Source organism: Serinus canaria, chromosome 25 (genome assembly GCF_022539315.1).
Source record: "Serinus canaria isolate serCan28SL12 chromosome 25, serCan2020, whole genome shotgun sequence".
Classification (NCBI taxonomy): Eukaryota; Metazoa; Chordata; class Aves; order Passeriformes; family Fringillidae; genus Serinus; species Serinus canaria.
In genome coordinates, this window is record NC_066338.1 from 5,920,783 (window position 1) to 5,942,343 (window position 21,561).

General features: G+C 51.8%; 2 protein-coding genes and 1 pseudogene across 2 annotated transcripts in view; 2 read left to right on the forward strand and 1 right to left on the reverse strand.

Moving 5' to 3' along the window:
* The window catches only part of LOC115485198 (uncharacterized), a 2,106,330-nt gene that overhangs the window by 1,558,633 nt on the left and 526,136 nt on the right, over positions 1–21,561 (forward strand).
* LOC103825013 (zinc finger protein 208-like) overlaps positions 1–21,561 on the reverse strand; it is a 742,626-nt pseudogene that overhangs the window by 527,567 nt on the left and 193,498 nt on the right.
* On the forward strand, positions 3,237–4,187 carry LOC115484800 (olfactory receptor 14A16). Its single transcript, XM_050984203.1, has one exon. It carries the CDS (start codon positions 3,252–3,254, stop codon positions 4,185–4,187), a length of 936 nt encoding a protein of 311 aa, XP_050840160.1. The 5' UTR covers positions 3,237–3,251.

Sequence of the window (21,561 nt, forward strand, 5' to 3'; positions counted from 1 at the left end):
AGGCATGGTAAGGTAGGGACAAAAGGCCAGACCAGACCTCTGTCATTCCTCAGTTGTCTTTTAATTCAACAGGGACTGGAGGGCAGGACCGAGGTGGCCTCTGTACTCACCCCTAAGATACACTGACTATGGGTAGCAGCCACACAGGCACAGTAGGTGGGAGTCAAAGCCATACTGGACCTCTGTGATGCCCTTTTGTCCATTCCAAATAAGTGTGTCTAAGGAAAACCTGAGATTTTTTTCTCCTGTTCCCACTGTCCTTGCCCACATCAACAGATGCTGGTATGACTCATTCAAGAAAGAGAGAAAAGTTTTTACTTAACTGTTTGAGCAAAATGACTTATAGAAAAAGAAAAGGGGGGTTGTTATAGATGAGTAATCCTATGGTTGACTCTCACAATTAAGGGGTGAATATTAAATAGATGTTAAGAGAAGTTTTGTAGATGTATAGTTATCCTTTCCCCTCCCCCTTGCATTGTTCTCACAGGATGGCCTCAGTAGTTGGGGCATTTGGGAGGATCAGCTTGTTACTCTGGCAGCACCTGACCTCCAATCAAGGTGTAATAAAGTGATCTCCACCACTGGACAGTGAAGAAGGAGTTGATTGACAAGCCTTTGGGAGGGGCTAGAGGTAGAAAAGTCAGAACATCCATATTGTAGATAAGAACATGGTGACTGATTGCTTTGCTCCTGGTGCTGTGTTCTTTTCTTTATTCAGTCTCCTGTTGTATTTTGATAAGATCTTAATAAAGCATTTGAATTTTTGAAAGTAAGAATCATTTCTCACATGGGGTTTGGGAATGTGGGGCAAGGTTGTCCACACGGAGTGAGCTCCAAGGTACAACTTCACTGACCTAGCCAGACCTAATTAGGAGAGACCCTGAATCAATATCAACCACAGAATGCTGCAATCACCTCTTGTATAATAGGAAGAGCACTGAAAGACACCCTTTAAGAGAGGAATACATATTTCTTAGAAGGTCTTTGAAATATTTCTCCATAACTCTAAAGGAAATGTTCCTGATGAACTCCATGAGAGCAGAGAGAAATCAAGGCAGAGCCATGGTTTGTCAGGACTTGCCTGATCCTAATGACTCCCGTGGTATATTTGGAGCTGAGCCCTGGAACCTCAGGGCCTGAGAGAAGATTGCACAAACCTTTCCAGAAGTCAAAGTCAGAAGAAACACCCAAAGTGTCTCAAAGCATGAATGGGTCTCAGTGAGGTCCATCCCCCACACAGGCTCCTCATGGACTCTTGCAAGAGAGAACTGGAGGCCTGGATGGCCTCCAGACATTCAGTGTGGAAAGGAAAATCCGAAGAACCTTAAAAAACCTTGACTATCTCAAAGTATTAATGAGCCCCACTGAGTGTCAGTACCAAGCTCTCAAGGGACTCGTTAAAGCAGATAATTGGGGCCATGATTGTACAGAGCTCTCCCAGAGTCTGTATCAAAAGGGAAACACCTTAAAATAACTGAAGTACCTTGAAGCATTAATGAGCCCCACTGAGTGTTGTTACTGACAAAGCCTCTCCAGGGACTAATTACAGCAGATAACTGGAGGCCATGATTGCACAAACCTCTCAGACACTCCAAGGCAAAAGCCAAACCCAAAGTCCTTTGAAAAACCTGCAGTCCCTGTGAGCATTGAGGAGCCCCCAGGGCCATTGCTGAGCAAGGCTCCCCAGGGACTCCTTCCAGCAGATCCTTGAGGCCACTGGGATGTGGGCTAGGGGGGGATGCTGAGGGCAGGACAAGGGGCTGACAGTGCCCAGCCTGGCTGGGGCTGTGCCAGGAGGCCCCAGTGCCTCAGGACAAGGTGTCTCCTCCCAGCCCTTGGTGGCACAGACCCTGCTGTGGCCCAGGGCACCAAGACTTGGCTTCTCTTTGTCCCCACCTGTCATCATTGCCTCCAGTTTACTGCTCTGCCTGGGGCCTGGGGACACTTTCTCAGTGGTGTCCCTCAGTGGGACCCATTAAAAGTGAAAGAAACTTTGGAGTGTGATTCTGACTTGGAGTTCTGGAGAGATTTCTTCAGCTCCCTCTCAGGGACTGATGTTCAGGGCCTGAGCACAAAGCCCCAGAGGCTCATTAAAGTCCTTGTGCTGTTTCTGTGCTACTGAGCTGGGCTGGGCTCCTGGCCCAGAGGCAGCTCCTGGTAACCAAGCAGAGCTTGAAAAGCACATTTCTCTTGAGCAGCTTTTCTGCCAGCCCAGCAGGGCTGGGGCACTGCCTGCAGCCACCCTAGGCACAGCACAGAGGCACAGAGAGCTTCAATCAGTCAGGGCTGGGAAGGTGCTGAGAAGTGCCTGGGGCACAACCACTGCCAGCCCTTGGCGCAGGAACCTCTGGCTGCAGGACAATGCAGCTGCAGCTCCTGGATTGATCTCCTAAAGCTGGAACATCCCAATGCCTACAGACTCTGTGAGTACATTCTCTGATTGTGTCTTGTGCAGAGCAGCCAGGGGTGCCCAGGGCTGTCCTGCAGAGCAGGGTCCTGCAGCCCAGGGCACTGGGCTGGGGCAGGGACTCTGCTGCCTGCCAGGGACAGCTCTCAGCCAGCCCTGGGAGCTGCTCCCAGCACTGAGTGACAAGGTCTGGGTGGGGGTAAAGAGCTGGTAAGGCTTGGAAATGTTCTCTTTGTGTGGTGAGGATGCAGCATTGTTCAGGACTGCTCCCAGCATGACATTTAACTGCAGAACATTTCCAAGTCGTTTATACAGGAAGCACAGGAAGGCAGGGGCTGCATGAAAAGGAAAACTCCTGCTTTTTAATCTACTGCTCAGGGTTGCCTGGATAGGAAATTACATATAGAAATTCATCTCTCAATTCAGGCTGAGAAAAATAAACTGAATTTCTGTAAGACCTTAATAAAGCAGGCTGTGAATTAAATAAGCACAGGGTCCCTTAGAGGCAGCATCAGTGTTGCTTTTCCAGCCTTTTCAGGGTTCCTCTGACCTTGCCATCAGAGCCTGCAGAGCCAGAGTTGCCCCTGGGCAGTGCCAGAGCTGTGAGGGGTCTGCAGGGCAGAGCTGAGCCCCCAGGGCTGGGCTGGGCTCTGGCAGCTCTGGCAGGGCCCAGCCCTGGGCACTGGGAAGCAGCTGCTGGCAGGGACAGCTCCAGGCAGCAGAGCCCTGGGCAGGCAGTGGGGGGAAAGTGCCCCCAGGCTGTGCTGGGATATTTTAAGTCCTCTCCAAGCCCAACTAATCGATGGTTACTTTTTTTACAGATCCCCATGCCCAGCCCCAGCAAATGTCCAACAGCAGCTCCATCAGCCACTTCCTCCTGCTGGCATTGGCAGACACGCGGCAGCTGCAGCTCCTGCACTTCTGCCTCTTGCTGGCCATCTCCCTGGCTGCCCTCCTGGGCAACGGCCTCATCATCAGCGCCGTAGCCTGCGGCCACCACCTGCACACGCCCATGTTCTTCTTCCTGCTCAACCTGGCCCTCACTGACCTGGGCTCCATCTGCACCACTGTCCCCAAAGCCATGCACAATTCCCTCTGGGACACCAGGACCATCTCCTACACAGGATGTGCTGCACAGCTCTTTTTCTTCCTATTCTTCCTCTCAGCAGAGTTTTGCCTCCTGACCATCATGTGCTACGACCGCTACGTGTCCATCTGCAAACCTCTGCACTATGGGACCCTCCTGGGCAGCAGAGCTTGTGCCCACATGGCAGCAGCTGCCTGGACCAGTGGCTTTTTCAATGCTCTCATGCACACAGCCCAAACTTTTTCCCTGCCCCTGTGCCATGGCAATGCCCTGGGCCAGTTCTTCTGTGAAATCCCACAGATCCTCAAGCTCTCCTGCTTAGACTCCAGCTCCATCAGGGAAGTTGGGCTCATTGCTGTCAGTGCTTGTTTAGCAATTGGTTGTTTTGTGTTCATTGTTTTCTCCTATGTGCAGATCTTCAGGGCTGTACTGAGGATCCCCTCTGAGCAGGGACGGCACAAAGCCTTTTCCACCTGCCTCCCTCACCTGGCTGTGCTCTCCCTGTTTCTCAGCACGGGCATGTTTGCTCAGCTGAAGCCCCCCTCCATCTCCTCCCCATCCCTGGATCTGGCCCTGTCAGTTCTGTACTCGGTGGTGCCTCCAGCCCTGAACCCCCTCACCTACAGCCTGAGGAACCAGGAGCTCAAGGCTGCAGTGTGGACACTGATGACTGGATGGTTTCAGAAACATTAAACGGCTGACAAATTTCTGCATATTACTTCTAATAAAAGTAATCTTTGATACTTCTTGTCGGTTAAGTTTTGCAAGGTTCTTTTTCTTTGTTTTATTTTCAAATACTGTCCACAAAGAAACATCATTCCTTGAGCCATTTCTCATTTTGCTTCTCTCTACATTCCCTGTAGCCACAGATTGTGTCAATGAGGGGCAGCGCTCTCGGTGGCTTTAAAAAAAATAAAGGACCTCCCCGCAACGATTTCTGCAGAGATGCCATTTAGTTCCCTTCTCTGGAGCTGCAGCAGCAATGTCTGTGTGCAGAGCTGGGGGCAGATCAGTGCTGGCACAGCAGCTGTGCCCAGCAGCAGCAGCACTTGGTGTTGCCAGTGCTGCTCCCGTGGCCCTGCCCCGCTGCCCTGGTGGCCCTGGTGTTGCTGTAGGGCCTGAGTGCTCTCGGGGCCGGGCACAGCCCTGGGGGTGGCAGTGCCAGGGCTGCAGCAGGGACAGGCCATGGGCACTGCTGGGGCAGCGCTGACACCTCAGGCCAGGCCCTGGGGGCTCCAGGCTCCTTGCCCAGGCTCTCTCAAGAACACGCCCAGGCCAATGCTGAGCACAGAAAACCCCCGTGAGCAGCCCCAGGGTGGCCGTGGGCAGGCTGGGGGCAAACAGCATGGCTGGGGCTCTGCAAGGGCCCTGGGGGAGATGGGAAGGAGCAGCAGAGCAGGGGCTGATCCATCCCTAGTGTGCTGGTCAACCCAGGGCAGCGTCCCAGAGCGTCCTCATGGAGCTGCCAACAACATCCCCCCTCTGCAGCCCTGGCCTCTCCCCCAGCTCACACAGGTGCCCCATCCTTGCAGGCACAGACACGGCAGCACTGGCTCAGGAGCCCCTGTTTGCATTGCACAGAGCAGGGGGAGCACCCCCATGCTGTTGGTGTGGGGACATGAACCTGAGGGAGCACAAATGCCATCAGTCCCTGGGGCCAGCAAGGGCTGGGGGATTCCAGGGAAACCACTCAGCTTTGTCCTGGCCTCTGCAGTCAGCCAAAAAGTTTGTTCCCATCAGCTGGGAGTTTCCTGTCCCACTGCAGACGCTGTTGCTCAGAGCCAGGGCTGCCTGGCAGCCACCCCCAAACTGCCCTGAGCATTTCCTTGGCTTCACCTTTGCTTTCTTTACTCTTCCTGTTACAATTTTCTTCCGATTGCCCATCCCTGTTCCCTCCCCTGCAAACAGCCCATCCCTGTTTGCCCTTTCCTCTCTGGTCCCACTCCCCATTGCAGTTCCTGACTTGGCACCATGGGAACATCCCTTGGGGAGCAGGATCATCCTACAAGTGCTGCAGGAATTGTCTGCAGGCTCCTGCAGTGCCTCCTGCTGCTCCCTTGCCAGAGGCACCACAGGCCAGGGGGGCACATCTGGGCTGCTGTGTCTGGCTCTGGGGCTCCCTGCTCTGGGCAATGAGGAGGAGCTGCAGAGGCTCTGCAGGACTGACAGGATGGGCTTTGGGGCTGGCAGGAGAAGCTGAGGGACCTGGGCTGCTGGAGCTTCTGAAGAGACTGCCCAGGGCTCCTCCTGCAACTGCTCCAAGGGTGGTTTCAGAGAATCCCAGAATCAACAAGGGTGGAAAAGGCCTTGGAGATTATCTAGTCCAACCTGTGCCCTGACACCACCACGTCTCTTCTGGGCCTCCTCTTCTCCAGGATAAACAATCCCAGCTCCCTCAGCCACTCTGAACAGGACTTGTGTTCCAGACCCCTCCCCAGCCTTGTTGCCCTTCTCTGGACACGCTCCAGCCCCTCCATGTCTTTCCTAAATTGAGGGCCCAGAATTGGAAACAGCACTCGAGGTGCTGCCCAACCAGTGCCCAGCATAGGTGCAGAATCCCTTCCCTGCTCTTGCTGGCCACACCATTCCTGATCCAGGCCAGGAGCCATTGGCCTTCTTGGCCACCTGGGCACACTGCTGCCTCATGTCCAGCCTGCTGTCCATCAGTCCCTGCAGGTCCCTTTCTGCCTGGCTGCTGTCCAGCCACTCTGTCCCCAGCCTGTAGTGCTGCAGGGGTTGTTGTGGCCAAAGTGCAGGACCCAGCACTTCGACTTTGTAAACCTAACCTTGTCCGATTTGGACTGTGGATCCAGCCTGTCCAGGGCCCTGTGCAGAGCCCTCCTACCCTTCTACAGATTCACACTCATACCCAGCTTCATGTAATCTACAAATTTGCTGATGGTGGAAAAAATACCCTCCTCCTGATCATCGGTGCAGATAAGGAAACCTACACTGGCTGGCTCTGATCTCTTGGCCATCCTGTGTGTGCCATGTGATGGCACTCAAGGGGACCTATGGAATTATGGACCTATGACATCACAGGGCTGAGGTCTGACATCAAAGAGAAGACTGTGACATCATAGATTTGTCTGTGACATGAGACACCAGCTGTGAGACATTGGAGAATGGGCTGTGACATCACAGAGCAGGCTGTGACATCCCAGAGGGTTTGTGTGACATCCCAGCAGGGCTGTGTGAGGTCACTGGGTTGGTCACTCCATCCCAGCTCCCCCTCACAGTCTCTCCCAACAAGTCCAATGCTGTTCATACCCAGTGGGGTCCCTGTCCCCTGGTATCCCCCTGGCACACCTGGAGCCACAGCCTCCACCAAAGGATGTTCCACAGGATCCACCCCAGAGCCTGACATGGGGACAAGGGGCCAGGGCTGTGTGACCAGGACACCAAGGACGTGGATTATCCGGGTCACTGTGGCCTGGTTTGGGTTCCCCAGGGCAGGAAAGATGTCTGGCAGTTGGAGCAGGGTCTGGGAAGGGCCTCCAAGGTGGGGCTGGAGCCCTTGGGCTGTGAGCAGAGGCTGAGGGAGCTGGGCTTGTCCAGCCCAGAGCAGGGAAGGCTGAGGGGCTCCTCATCCCAGCCTGGCAGTGCCAGCCAGGAGGTGATGGAGAACACAGAGCCAGGCTCTTCACCAGGGGTACCTGGTGGGAGACAAAAGCCAGTGGGTGGAAGGGGAAAGAGGGGAGAGCAGCCAGGACAGGAGGAGATGAAATGAGTCAGGCTGGTTTCAGCATTTCCTCAACACCAAGAGCAGCCTGACCTCCCTTCTCCATCCACCACTGACAGCTTTGCAAATGAGGAATTGTTTGGGCTGTTTTGCCCCCACTCCAGGACAAGCATCCTGATACAGGAACTTTATTGTGTTTATATCTATCATAGAACCACACTTCTCTGAAAATAATTTTAGAATGGAAATCACTTGTGGTTGGTGGCCTCATCAGATGCTGCTAGGATATTGCACATAGGGAAGAACGCGATTGTTATTAAACTGTGTCCTGTTCAACTGTGGTCTGTTGGCCATGAAGAGAAACTTTCTGTGCCTCTGAGTCCCATCAGTTCCTGACCCCCAAAGGACACAAACCTGATGAGTTGTGGTTCCCACTCCAGTGGCTGCACTTGCACCTCCCTCCATAGCCAGAGCAGAGCCCCCTTGTCCCAGAAAGTGCCTGGCAATGCAGGGATGAAGGAAACAGGACAGGCTGTGGGGATCAGGGGCAGGGCACATCCAGGGATTTGGGGTGGTTGTGAGCCCAGGGCAGGACCCGGCCCTTGGCCTTGGTGAACCTCATCCCATTGTCCTGGGCCCATGGCTCCAGCCTGTCCAGATCCCTCTGCAGAGCTTCCTGCCCTCCAGCACAGCCACACTCCCACCCAGCTTGGGCTCACCTGGGAACTGACTGAGGGTGCCCTCGATGGCCTCATCCAGATCAGCAATAAAGAGATTGAACTGACCTGGCCCTGGGGAGAGCCCTGGATGTGACTCCATTCCTCAGCTGCTCTGAGTGCCAGGGGTTGGATGAGGGAAACTGTGGGGAGGGGTTAGGGACAAAGACTGATTGATTGTCAGCCATAATAAAGGGTCTTGATTTTAATATTTGTTCAAACAGTGTGAGGAGGTGCTGGGGTCAATATCAGCTGAACATTGCTGATATCAGTCTATAAACAGGAAAAGAAAACTTAACAGGATAGAACAATTCTCTCTTGATTGTTTTCCATAATGTATATTCACCCTTAATACACTTCTGATATCTGTCTAACTAACCACAGAAGAAATAAAAGCTTGAATGATTCCCAGGGGCTTTTCTTGCTTGGGTGTTTTGAACAAATGTTAATGAGCCCTGGGAGACTGAATTCCTGCACTGAAGAGCTGAAGGCTGAACAAGGCTCTGGAGCAGTGAAATTCAGCAGCAGCCCCCAAGGTGCTGAGGATGTCAGCAGCCCCCACTGAGGCCATCCCTGCCCAGAGCCCCTGGGGGAATGGGCAGACAAGGAGAGCGTCCCTGGGGCTGGGGCAGCACAACTCAGAGGCACCAGGGGCTCCAGCTGGGAAATGGAGTGTGGAATGGGGCTGGGAAAGCCCTGCCTGGGCTGGGCCAAGCAGGACAGACAAGCCCTGACCCCCATCCACTAAAAAACTCTCTCAAGGAGATATTTAAAAGGAATTGAAATTGTTTATGTCCTCTGAGTTGGATGTATTGGAGAAATATCAATAAGAGATTGTGAGGACCTCAAAAGAACAAAACAGCCTTTACTCGCAACTTCGGAAAATCAGAAAACTTTGGTAAAAGGTTTATTAGTACATTGTAATGGTTTTGGTTTGTTAATTTAAGATTTTTCTAATTTTGATATTTTTTAATCAATGTATTGATGAGTGTGGTGGGTTTTAGTGTCGGTTAACTATTCATGTATTTATTTTGTTTCGAGATAGGATTAGGAGTAAGGTAAGGTAGGCTTAAAATTTTAAAAAGGTAGAAAGAAAATTTTTTTAAAAGTATAAAGAAGAAAAAAGGTAGTAAGAATTATATTAAACTCTTTAGCGCACTTTCTTTTTCTTCACAACTTTTTCTTTTTACTTACAATATAAAGAAACTAAACTTAAAATTTCTAGTTGGCTTGCTATTTTTTAAATAGTCTTTTTTAGTTTACTTTGGGAAAGAAGTTTTCTTGTTAAGGTTATGGAGAGTTTTTTACAAAAGGAAAAATAGGTTTTTTGTGGTTCTTAATATTGTCATGGATAATAGTTGTCTGGGGAACTTTGTTATTGTGTAGTTCTTTCTATTGCTACAAGCTTTTTTACAGCTTGTTGATGGGCCAGGTTGACTTATGGGTATTGTTTTAAAGATGAGTTCTTTAAAGATAAAAGTTTTTATGATTTACTTTTAAAATTATTTTCATCTCTGGGAATAGAGATCGTCTCTTGGGGATACTGGATTACTTCTTTTTTTCCCTGTTTAGGCCTTTTATGAAATTACAGTTATTTTACCATTTGTTTATTTTAGTATTCAGGGTTTTGTTTGATATTAATTTGAATTCTTTTAATTGTTTTATGTGTTATAAAGAAAAAGAGTTCTTTCTTTGTAGTTTTTAAGAGGATTTTAGTTTTAATATTAATGTATTTTTTCTTCTTTTTAAATTGGGTGTTTAATTTCTTCTTTACTGACTTTGGTGGTTTCATGTTGTTTTTTAATATGCTTGTATTTTAGTTTTTTCTTTTACTTGAGCGGGATTTGAAGCATTGAAGGGATTAATACCTGACCTGCCAGTAACTTGTGGTTGAAGTTGTAGTTGGGATGAGTTAGGATTGGATTTATGGTTCAATTTCAGTGTTTTCCTTTGTGTTTAATTATAGTTGTAGGGTTATTTTCTATGGGTTGTAGGTTGTAGGGGTTTTTTATTTGAGTTGTGTTGGGGTGAGGGGACTTGATGGTAAGATTTTAAAAGCTGTGGCTGGCTTTGTTCTGGTTGGGGTTTTGTAGCCTCTTTTGTTTTCCTGTTTGGGAGTTGTTGGGGTTTGGTTTGGTCAGAATGGGGCCAATGGGGGGGCAGCCTGGGGATGGGGGAAGGGGCTCAGCCCACGGCAGGGCTGCTGGGTTTGGTTTGGTTTGGTTTGGTTTGGTTTGGTTTGGTTTGGTTTGGTTTGGTTTGGTTTGGTTTGGTTTGGTTTGGTTTGGTTTGGTTTGGTTGAGATGGGGGCTGGGGCCAGGGCCTGCTGCTTCTTTGTTGACTGGAAAAGAAAGAGGAGGTTCCTGGGTTTTTTAGTCTTTAAAATATGTATTTAACAGAGGCATGTTCAGTATCTCAGTGGTTTAACAGATTGTCAGTTACACAAAAAGTTTTGTATTACTTTTGAAAATTCTTCTCATGTCAAACTACAACAGACATTTAATGAATATAAAACACTTTTCAAGGCATTGACTTGGCCCATTAAACTTCACAAACTCTAAGCCTGTTCAATTTAATGGTAGTCAAAATTTGCAGGAGCACAGAAATAGAAGAGGAAGACACAGAAAGAGAAAAAGACAAAAAGATAGAGAGGCACACTCACAGCTACCAGCTGCTGGATTCCAGTGGTGTTCAGATGGAAATTCCAAGAGGAGGTAGGGCCAAGATGTGAGCTTGCCTTGTGGTCAGCCTTCAATAGCCCTTGGTCTCACAGGGCCCCACAGTGTCACACTGGTCCCTTGGTCTCACAGGGCCCCACAGTGTCACACTGGTCCCTTGGTCTCACAGGGCCCCACAGTGTCACACTGGTCCCTTGGTTCCATGGCCCTGTGCTGCTGCATTCCCCCCTCCCCTTCTCAGCCCGCCCTGCCAGCTCAGAAATGCTCCTTGGGCCTGGGCCTTGGCCAGCAGCCCCTGGGCTCAGCTCCTCTCAGCTCACCACAAACACTGTCTGCTCCAGGCACTGCTGCTGCCCAAACAGCTCCTGCTTTCTCTACCAGCAGCCCTGGGAACTGTTTGTGTTCCCTCAGTGGCACAACATCCCTGTTCTCCCAGTGCCAAAGAAAGCTGCTGATGCCAAGTGTGGCCAGGATGAACCATTGCTGGGACTGCAGCCCCTCTCGTGGGGCCCTGCACACAGCGCTCCAAAAGGAGCCCTTGGAGCTCTCCTGGGCCAGCGACTCCCTCTGGGTGGGGCCTCTCCCAGCCGGGAACTCTCCCGTTTGCTGCACTCGGGGATCCTGGACAGCGACAGAGCCTGGGCTGATCCCCCACTGCTCCAGGCTCAGCCCTTGGCCTGCTGGGGAGATGCCAAAGCATCCACAGGGAGCATTCCCTGCCCTCAGGGGAATTTCTCCCAGGTGCCTTGCACTGACTCTGTGTGTCTGTGTGCACACAGGAGTGCCTGTGCTGGGGAAATGGGGCAGAAATGCTGCTCTCTGAGGGGTCTGAGTGCCTTGCATAGCTGAGTAAGTCAGGCCTGTAAGTGAGGTTAAATCACAAGCTGTAGCTAAGTTAAATGCTGCTAAGTATTGTTTTTTTCCTAAGGTGTTATATTTAATATAACTTATAAGCTAAGTGGAATATTGTTTAGTGCAATTCCCCTATTAAATTGAAAAGTCATAGGTTATAATTTAGGTTAAATACTATTAAGCTATGTTCTTTTGCAAAATTGTGAAATTGAAGGTATCCGTTAAGGTTAAGATATAAGCGAAGTCCTGTTAAGTTGGAGCTCTGTTAAGCTTTTATCTCTTTATTTCTTTTTTAACCTTGCCCTCACTGTCCTTGAGTCACACAAACACAGGGACAGTTCTCTGATCATTTCTGGTTGGATTGCCTGGATTCTGTTTGGTTTTGTTGTTGCTTTTTTTCCCTGCTGTGCCTGAAATGTCCAGTCAGGAGCAGAGTGACCCTTGCCAAGGAACTTTGTGGTGCTGTCCCTTAATATTAAATCTGGTTTTTGCTGATCCCTTGTCGGGGATTTTTTCAGCACTCTCAAGCCTTGTTCAGAAAAGGTTGAAGGAGCCCTGGCCCAGGCTCTGGCCCTGGGGGACACGGGCACGCTGCCATGGGGTCCCTGTCCCCCTGTCCCACCCCCATGGCCCCGGCCCCCCGTCCCCATGTCAGGCTCTGGGGTCGATCTCGTGGAACATCCTCTGGGGGAGGCTGCGGCACCGGGGGCGGGGGGACCCGGGGGGACAGGGGACCCTGCTGGGCACGAGCAGGGTTGGACTGCTCTGGGGGGAGCTGTGAGGGGGGACAGGGCAGAGTGACCTCCCCAGTGACCTCACACTGCCCCTGTGATGTCACTCAGCCCATGTGATGTCACACAGCACCTTTGTGATGTCACAGTGCCAATGCTGTGATATCACCCTGTGGTGCCATACAGCTCTACTGTGACATCTCAGAAGACCCTGCGATGTCACTGTCTTTGCTTTCATGTCACAGCCTGCTCTATGACGTCACAGCCATCCAGTGATGTCATCACCCACTCCCTGATGTCCTGGAGCCCCCTATATAAGGGCAGAGTCTGCTCTATGGTCTCACACCCTACTCTGTGATCTCACACCCAGCTCTGTGGTGTCTCAACCCTCTCAGTGATGTTACAAAAGTCTCTCTGTGATGACATAATGCCAGTCTGTAATGTCACAGCACACAGTTTGACTTCACAGCCCGCTCTATGATGTCATACAGCCATGTCATGATGTCACAGCCTGCTCTGTGTTGTCACAGAAGCCCCTCTATGGTGTTGTAGCTGCTCAATGATCTCACACAAAAACTCTATGATGTCATAGCCCAATCTGTGACCTCACACAGCCCACTCTGTGCTCTCACACTGCCCCTTGCTGACATCACAGCTGCTCTGTGCCTCTATGGCACAGCCACAGAGGTGCTGCTGTGACACAGCCCCCTCTGGGACATCCCACAGCCCCTGCCAGTGCTGAGCCCCTGTGAGCTCTGTCTGTGCCCTGGCAGTGCCCCAGCCCTGCTGGGCTGTGCACAGGAGCTGCTCCTGCCCAGAGCTGTCTCTCTGCAGCGCTGCCCTGGCCAGGAGCTGCCTCTGGGCCAGGAGCCCAGCCCAGCTCAGCAGCACAGACACAGCACAAGGACTTGAATGACCCTCTGGGGTATTGGTGCTCTTTGCATCAGACTCAGTCCCTCAGAGTGTGCTCAAAGAACTTCTCAAGAGCTCAAAGTGAGATTGAAACACTGAAGTTTCTTGTACTTTGAAGAGATCCCTTTGAGGGACACAACTGAGAAAGTGTCCCCAGGTTCCAGCTAGAGCAGAACACTGGAGGCAGTGATGACAGCTCGGGACAAGCAAAGGGAAGGTGTCTCTGGTGCTGAGCAAACCTCCCTGTGCCTCTGTCCCTGCAGGCTGTGCTCATCCCCCGGCTGCCCCACCTGGCTGGCCCCTTCCTTTGCTGACAGCTCTGCCTCCTGCCTGCCTCTGCCTGCCCACACAAAGCCTTGGGCTGCTCCAGGCTCCTTCTGGGGACGTGCTGCACCACAGCCCTGCCCTGGCAGGGAAATTCCTTTCTCCTCATGTCCACTCTGGGCCTCACCAGGGGCACTTGTGCCATAATTTCTTTCTCTGGCTGTTTTATACAATGAAGAAAAGCTCCAGCCTCTCTGAAACCACCCTTCAATCCCTCCCAGGCTCCTCCTGTTCTGTCCTCAGACTCCACACCACTGACCCCAGAGCCCTCACCCTCACCCCAACCCTGGTTCTGTGATGAGGCCTCAAAATCCAACTTGGGAGATTTTTGGTTCCTCTCCAAGGTCTATAAAAATGGAAAAATAGTGATCAAAGTTATTTTCTCCCAAAACTTGCAGTGACAGAACAAGGGCCAATATCTTTCAACTGAATGGGAGTGGATTTACATTTGTCAGAAGGAGGAAATATTTTACAATGATGAGTGGCAAAAAACTGCAACTGTTTTCTTCCAGAGAAGTGGATTCCCCATCCAAGGAATGCTTCAAGAGCAGGAGCTTTGTGCAGCCTGACCTAGTGAAACCCCCTCCCATCCCCAAGAATGGAATTCCTGTAGTGTGGGTTCTCTGATGTGCTGGGTGCCCTCACAACACTTCTGGCCAGAATGTCTGCTGAGGGCAGCCAGGCTGCTGCAGGGGCAGTGACCTCACAGCCATCACGATGGTAGCCCTGGCCCTGGGCCTGGCTCTGTCCTTTCCTCTGCCCCTGCCTTGGCTCTGCTGGCATCAAGAGTTTTGTCATTAATATCTTGTACCCGAGGTGCTGGGGCCAATGGCTTCGCAGTCAGGCTCCAGGAGCAGAAGTGGCTTTTCAGAGCCCAGCCAGAAGTGACCCCTGAGGCAGCAGCTCTGCAGTGGTGCCCACCAGGCCGGGGTGCCAAGGGAGGCTTCTGGCCATGCCCTGCCAGCAGCTGCTGCTGCCAAGGTGCCTTTGGTGCCTCAGGCTCTCCCTGGCACAGCTCCCAGCACGGCACTCTGCCCTTGTGCCCGAGGCCTTCCCTGTGCTGGGGCTGGCCTGGGGCTTTTCCTGCAGTGGGACCTGCCCTGCTCATGGCACAGGAAAGGCAGTTCCTGCTGGAGCAGGAGGCTCTGCCTGCAGTGGGCTCCAACAACTCCAGCAGGGCCCTCTTGACTTCAAAATTGCTTCCTAGAGCAGAATATAATATATGTTATAGCTCGTGTACTTTGGAGTAAATAACTCTTTTCAAAAAATTATTCTCTGATGTAAATAAACCTTCCAGGCTAATCATAATCAGAATCATTAAGAGCTGTAATATGTAAATATATCTGGTATTCCATTATTAATTCAGTGGGAAAAATTGCATAAAAATTCAATTCCACCTGTCCAATCTATTATACCTTTGACAAAGTCTTGGGCTGAAATAGAATGAAGCAGCTCTCAGTCTCCTCTCTTAGAAGGAAGTTTAGAAGTCTAGGGGCCCTGCAGGGGTTTGAGGATCCATGGTGGCTGTTGGGTGTCATTTCTCCATCTTATGTCTCAACAGGTGTTTCTCTGATAAAGAAATAAAGCCTTTGCCATAATCACCCACTGTGCCCATGAAAGGAACCCCTGTGAGTGTCTGGGACATCCCAGCTCTTTGGCAGCCTGGGGACTCCTGGGATGTCACCGTGGAGCCCCCGTGAGTGCCTGTGACAGATCGGTGCCTTTGCAGCCCAAGCTGCCCTGGGATGTCACGATGGAATGGCTGTGACTGCCTGTGACCACAGGGCTCTTTACCATCCTCAGAAAGCCCTGGGAGGTCTCCATGGAGCCCCTGTCTGTGCCTGTGACATCCCAGATCTTGAACAGCCTGGATTCTCTTGGAAAGTCCCCATGGACCCCCTCTGAGGGCCTGTGACAAATCTGATCCTCAGCAGGAAACCACCGCCAGGACCCTGTTGCTGTGGTCAGTTTCCATGGCAACCATCACCACGATCTGTTGCTATGGTTAGTTTCCATGGACACCATCACCAGCCCCCTGTTGCTGTGGTCAGTTTCCATGACAACCATTACCATGGTCTGTTTCCTTGGCAACCATCACCAGCCTTCTGTTGCCATGGTCAGTTTCCATGGCAACCATCACCAGCCCCCTGTTGCTATGGTCAGTTTCTATGGCAACCATCACCAGCCCCCTGTTGCTATGGTCAGTTTCCATAGCAACCATCACCAGCCCCCTGTTGCTGTGGTCAGTTTCCATGACAACCATTACCATGGTCTGTTTCCTTGGCAACCATCACCAGCCCTCTGTTGCTGTGGTCAGTTTCCATAGCAACCATCACCAGCCCCCTGTTGCTTTGCTCAGTCCCTTGGCAGCTCCATGGAGACCCCATGCCAGGGGTGGTTGCCATGGACACCAGCTCAGGCCTGCAGCCAGAGCCCGTTGCCATGGCAACCATTGACAGTCCCATCCCCAGGCTCATGGGATCCCAGAACCACAGAATTGGCTGAGTTGGGAGGGACCCATCAGGATCCTCGAGTCCAACTGCTGGCCCTGCACAGGACACCCCAACAATGCCAGCCTGGGCCTGGCAGCGCTGTCCAAACGCTGCTGGAGCTCAGAGAGCCCTGGAGCTGGGACCCTTCCGTGGGGAGCCTGGGCAGGGCCCCAGCAGCCTCTGGGGAAAAACCTTTTCCTGACATCCAACCTGCCCTGACTCAGCTGCAGCCGTTCCCTCCTGTCCTGTCCCTGGGCACCAGAGGGAAGAGGTTCCCACAGCTCCAGCCAGGGACCCGTTCCCAAGGCTGTTGCCATGGCCACCAGGGCTGGGATCAGCTGGAATGCTCGGTTTCCACGGGCCGGGGTTCAGGAATGGGATTCCCCAATTTCCTGCTCCCGCTAAAACCGCTCTGCCCTCCCAGCCCTACCACCTCCCATGGAAAGCACAAAAGGCAAAGATCCCGGGCTGGAATAAGAACAATATTTTGGGAACAGCAATGAGATAAGCAACAAACAGGAACAATGTTTATAACAGTAGAGAAAAGAAAAACCATTTACAGGGAAAATGACAAAATCACTGTGACTGTCTCTTCCTGGCCATGTATTTCCTCCTGCCTGGAAAGGACACCCTTCTCCTCAGGGCGAGAGAGAGAGAGAGAGAGAGAGAGAGTCCCTTTCCTGCCCCTGGCAATGACCTGAGGTGGGAGTGAATATAATGACATGGCCATGGCCAGACCCTCCTCTTCTTCAATCCCACACTATGTCATTGGCAGGGTCAGGAAAAGGTACAGGTGTCTTCCCAGCATGGATCATGGGGACATGGATCATCAGGGCTCTTCCAAACATGGGAACTCCAATGGGCGATGAAGCTGGAGCAGCGCACGAAGGTCCTCCTGTGGTAAGCACATTGGTAGGGCTTCCCTTACTGGTTCCTCCATTGGTGTCTAGTCAAGTTGGAGCTATGGCTGAAGCTCTTCCCACACTGGGGACACTCGTAGGGCCTCTCCCCAGTTTGGATGGGCCAGTGTGTGATGAGTGTGGAGTTGCGGTTGAAGCCCTTCCTGCAGTCGGGGCAGTGGAAGGGCCTCTCATCCGTGTGGATCCGTCCATGCAGGAGGAGATGGGAGCTGGTCTGAAACCTCTTCCCACACTGGGTGCACTCGTAGGGCCTCGCCCCGGTGTGAATGCGCTGGTGCTTGATGAGCATGGAGTTGCCGTTGAAGCCCTTCCCGTAGTCAGGGCAGCAGAAGGGCCTCTCCTCTGAGTCAATCTGCTGGTGCTGGAGGAGATCTGAGCTGGTGTGAAACCTCTTCCCACACTCAGGAAGCTCAAAGGGCCTCTCCCCAGTGTGGATGCATTGGTGCCTGACGAGTTCTGAGCTGTAGCTGAAGCCCTTCCCACAGTCCCCACACTCGTAGCCCCATTCACCAGTGTGGATCATCTGGTGGCTGATCAGGTGGGAGCTCTGGCTGAAGCTCTTCCCACACTCTAAGCACTTGTGGGGCTTCTCCCCCTCAGGAAGGTGCTCATGGACCACCAGCTCTGAGCTCTGGCTGGAGCTCTGTCCACTTTCCGGGCACAGGGTGGGTCTTTCCTCCTCAGAGCACCCTGGGCTGTCTATGCAGCCCCTCCTCCTGTGAGATCTTCCAGGCTTTTCCTTCCTGTAGAATTCCTTTGCCATGGAGCCACTCAAAACAGCCTCTTCCACAAGGCTCTGACATGGAGATTTGTCCTCCCTGGTCTCAATCCTCAGATTCTTCCCTGGGGGCGGAAGGACAAGGAGAGGATGGGATTTACCTCTGTGTCACAGGGAAGGAGATCACCCCAGTGCATCCCCAGCAGGACAGGGTCAGGAGCAGGGTTGTTCTGCAGCTGGGGGCCATGCTGGGATGAGAGATGGCACAAGAGGGAGGGGGAAAGGGGCACTGACTTTCTCCTCACCTGCCTGGGTGTCCATCTTCCTCTTCCTCACAGCCTTCTCCTCCATCTGGCAAAGGTTTCAGGGTGGGATGTCCTGTTTTGGGAGGAAAGAAGGGATGAGCACACTGAATTTTGTACTGGTTTGAAGGCAAACCAGGGGGAGAGCCAGACAAAATTACAATTTAATAATAAAATTAAGATCAAGGTAATGATACAGAAACACTGCCTTAAGCTGACAGAGTCAGGATATAACCTGACACCCTGTCGGTCAGGGGGCTGGTGGCAGTCCCATTAAATGGTGGCTGCAGTCCTGTTGGAGTGATGAACATGATTCTGTCGAAGCAGTGATCCTGTAGAAGGGTCTGGTCTTCCTCTGAAGGTCCAGGGGTGGTTATGGAGCTCTTGTCCTCTGGAATGCAGTAGGCAAGGTGCTCCTGGTGTTGCAAGCCTCAGCTTATATCCAGGTAGGAATGCTTGGTTCCTCCCCCTGGGTGGAGCATCCCACAATGGGAGGATGTAATTTTATCAGTTCTGCAGTGACACTCAATGGCCCATTCACAGAAGATATCTCCCCTGGAGGGCGTTATCAGGGCTGAGTCATGGAAGAGATAAAGAACTCTGCCCCACCTGTTTTTAGCAGTTTATGGAGATGGTGATTGAAAACATGGTTTTGGTTACATCTTACATTGTAACCTGAGACAGTGGGGTAATCCCTGCTGGGGGGGTGAGCACCACCCCCCTTACCCAGACTGGCTCAGGTGTAAAACCCCAACACCAGGAAGGCCACACACACAGGGGACAATGTCACACTTGCCCTGCCCCAGGGGAGGTCTCTGTCCCTGTCACTCCCTTGCTGTCACCCACTTTTCTCTTTCTTTCCATCTCTCTCTACCTCACATTTACTGTTCAATAAAATCCATGTTGGATTTGGTCTCGTTAGCACCTTAATCAGAGCAGAGGCATCTCTCTAACAATTTTCTTAACCAGCTTGCAACATTATTTTGGTCCAGTGAGTTTAGGCACTGTTCTCTGACCCCATGTGCCTTTGACAGCAGCATGGTTCCTTCCTCTGAGGAGGTCGTGGCTCTACTGGAAAAACTCTTGGAAACTTGGATGCAGCTTCCTCAGAGCGACTAATGGGAGAACTGGTGAGGAAAATGGCTGTTGTGGGTGGCCAGTGTAAAGAAAATATTTTGTGGTTCTTCCTTGAAAAGTTTGTTAAAATCACTGGAGGAAAGGGAGCAAATGATACCACCAAGACTGAAAAGGTTTGTTCACCCCAACGGTGAGGAACACAAGGCTGCTAAAAGTCCCATAAGAAGCCCAACTCAAGTAGCTGAATTCCCAAACAACTCCAGAATTTACAGGCTCAGGGGCTTTGCCAAATGTGAGAATCATTTTTCTCTTTCTCCCTGTCACCTTGGTGACAGCTGCACAGAGCTTCCCCTTCCTTTGAATAATCTGTATAGGGCCAAATTTCCCCTTTTATCAGAACCTGCCAGCAGCTGAGCTGGAGCTGTGCAGGAACCAATGAAACTTGGAATTGCCATCATAATTGCTTCTGTTGTTGGTTTATTCATGTTTGGGATTTGTTTGCATTTTCATCACGTGACTTGTGGGAAAATCAAATATTCATCAAAGTATTTTATGCAGAGTTAAGTTTGATTTCTACTGAGTTTATTTTGTCCAGTGCCCAGGGGATGCTCAAGGGGTCTCTGTGCCTCTCACCCTGGGGGATGCTTGGAAGGGGCTGGGGGTGGTTTGTCCCTGTCCCTGTCACCCCAGGCCATTCCCCAGGGGGTCTCTCCATTTTTCTCACCCCAGGGAATGCCTGGGGGGGTTTCCCTCCCCCTCGCCCCTGAGACAGGGGCAGTCTCTGTCCCTCTCAGCCCAGGGATGCTCGGGGGTCTCTGTCCCCTCACCCTGGGGGATGCTCGGGGGGTCTCCATCCCTCTGGCCTCAGGGAATGCCTGTGCAGGGCTAGGGACCAGGGGCTCTGTGTCCCTCTCACCACTGAGGGTGCTCGGGGCTGGGGGGGCTCTCCAACCTTCTCACACCTGGGGAGGCAGGGGGGGTCTCTGTCCCTCTCAGCCCTGGTGTGACCCCACCCAAACATCATCGGGGACAGAGGGACAGAGACACCCCCAAACCCCCAGAAGGGCTGAACCTGGGATTTGGTTTGGGGCTGAGGATTTAGGAGGGGGCTGGAATTGGAGCTGGGGTTGGATTTGGGGCTGAGATTTGGATTAGAGCTGGGATTGGGGTTAAGGCTAGACATGGGATTGGCTTTAGGGCTGGGGTTGGGATTGGGTCTGGGGCTAGACGAGTCTGGCACTGGGATGGGATTAAATACAGAACTGGGAATGTGTCTAAACGTGCAATGGGATTGAGACCAGAATCAGGGTCCCACAGAGCAGGACAGGGGGATGTCACTGCAGGATGCCCCTGGCATTGTCCCAGCCCTCCTCAGGTACCTCCAAACACGGGGGGCCGCTGAGTGCTCCAAAATCCAGGTGTTCCCACGCTGCCCCTCAATACCAGGGGAGCATTCCCTGAGGGCAGCCCTGACTGTGACCCTTGGGGCTCTGGGATCAGCCCTCACATCCCTGTGGGAGCAGCTGCAGACAGGACAAGAGATTTCCCTCCTCCTCTTTCTTGTGGAAGGATGAAGCCCAGCTGCCCTTTTCTTCTGGTGCCTCCTCCTCTCCTCTGTTATGAGTAAAAAAAGAGTTACCCATTTTTTTTTAAGGAAAGGGTTGCAGAGTTTAAAGTTAAGCTGAGAACTGATCGCTGGCCAAGAGTTCTTTTGTTGGTTAAATGTTGTAATCACCTTTGAGTATTGTCGTTAACCCTCTATTGTGGAGAATTCTTTTTTTCAGTACCACCCTTGCCTGCTGCCAAGAGGATGACAACCCCCCGGACGGAGGGAAGTGAGGGGGAATCTCAGGAGACATGCAAATTTATCTCAAAACCCAGACTGCAATGGGATGGGACCCCCACCAAATCCCAGAAAATACACCAAAAGAGACGAGCAAAGGAGAATTGAGAGGTCAGGGTGGTGTTTGGACAGCAGGGGCGAGGTCCGAAGCCAGCAGAGACACTGAAAACCTCGGTCACTCTTTGCCCTGGTTAAAAAAGAAGTCAGTCGGGTCCAGGGCTTTTGGACCGGCAAACCCAACCAAACCCGGGGTATGCCCCCACTGCCCTCGCGAGGACGGGACTCCCAACTCTGCTCCCGAGGGGACAGAGCTGCACTTTCCTCCTCCTCCGAGTCACTGCTGGGAGCAGCTGCAGGGAACCGCGGACCTGTCAACCCACCCATCCTGAGCTGATACTTTTAATTTTTACTTTAATTAAAAAGGAGAAAGATCTCCTGCCCTGTTTATTTCATCCTCCACTGAGGATGTCAAACTCCCCAGGAGCAGGAAAATCCCCATTCCCTGCTTGCTTGTGGCTGCAGCCTGGAACATCAATTCAGAATGAAAAACTTTCTGATAGCCCTGCTGAATGGCATTGGGTGGGGGTTTTGAGAAAGGGTGGAAATTGTATTTTGATAGGAAATAAAGTTACAAAATTATTTCTTTCTGTTCTATTCATTTTCAGTCAGTTCCAGTTTCTGTTTCAGAGTGCCACCTTCTCAGCTGATTGTGTTTGTGTCTTCCTTTCTCCCCTGCCTTTCTCTGCCTGCTCTGTTTCTCTCTCAGTGTCTCTCTTGATGCATGGCAGCTCCCACCAAAGACCCTGCCCTGATTTAATTC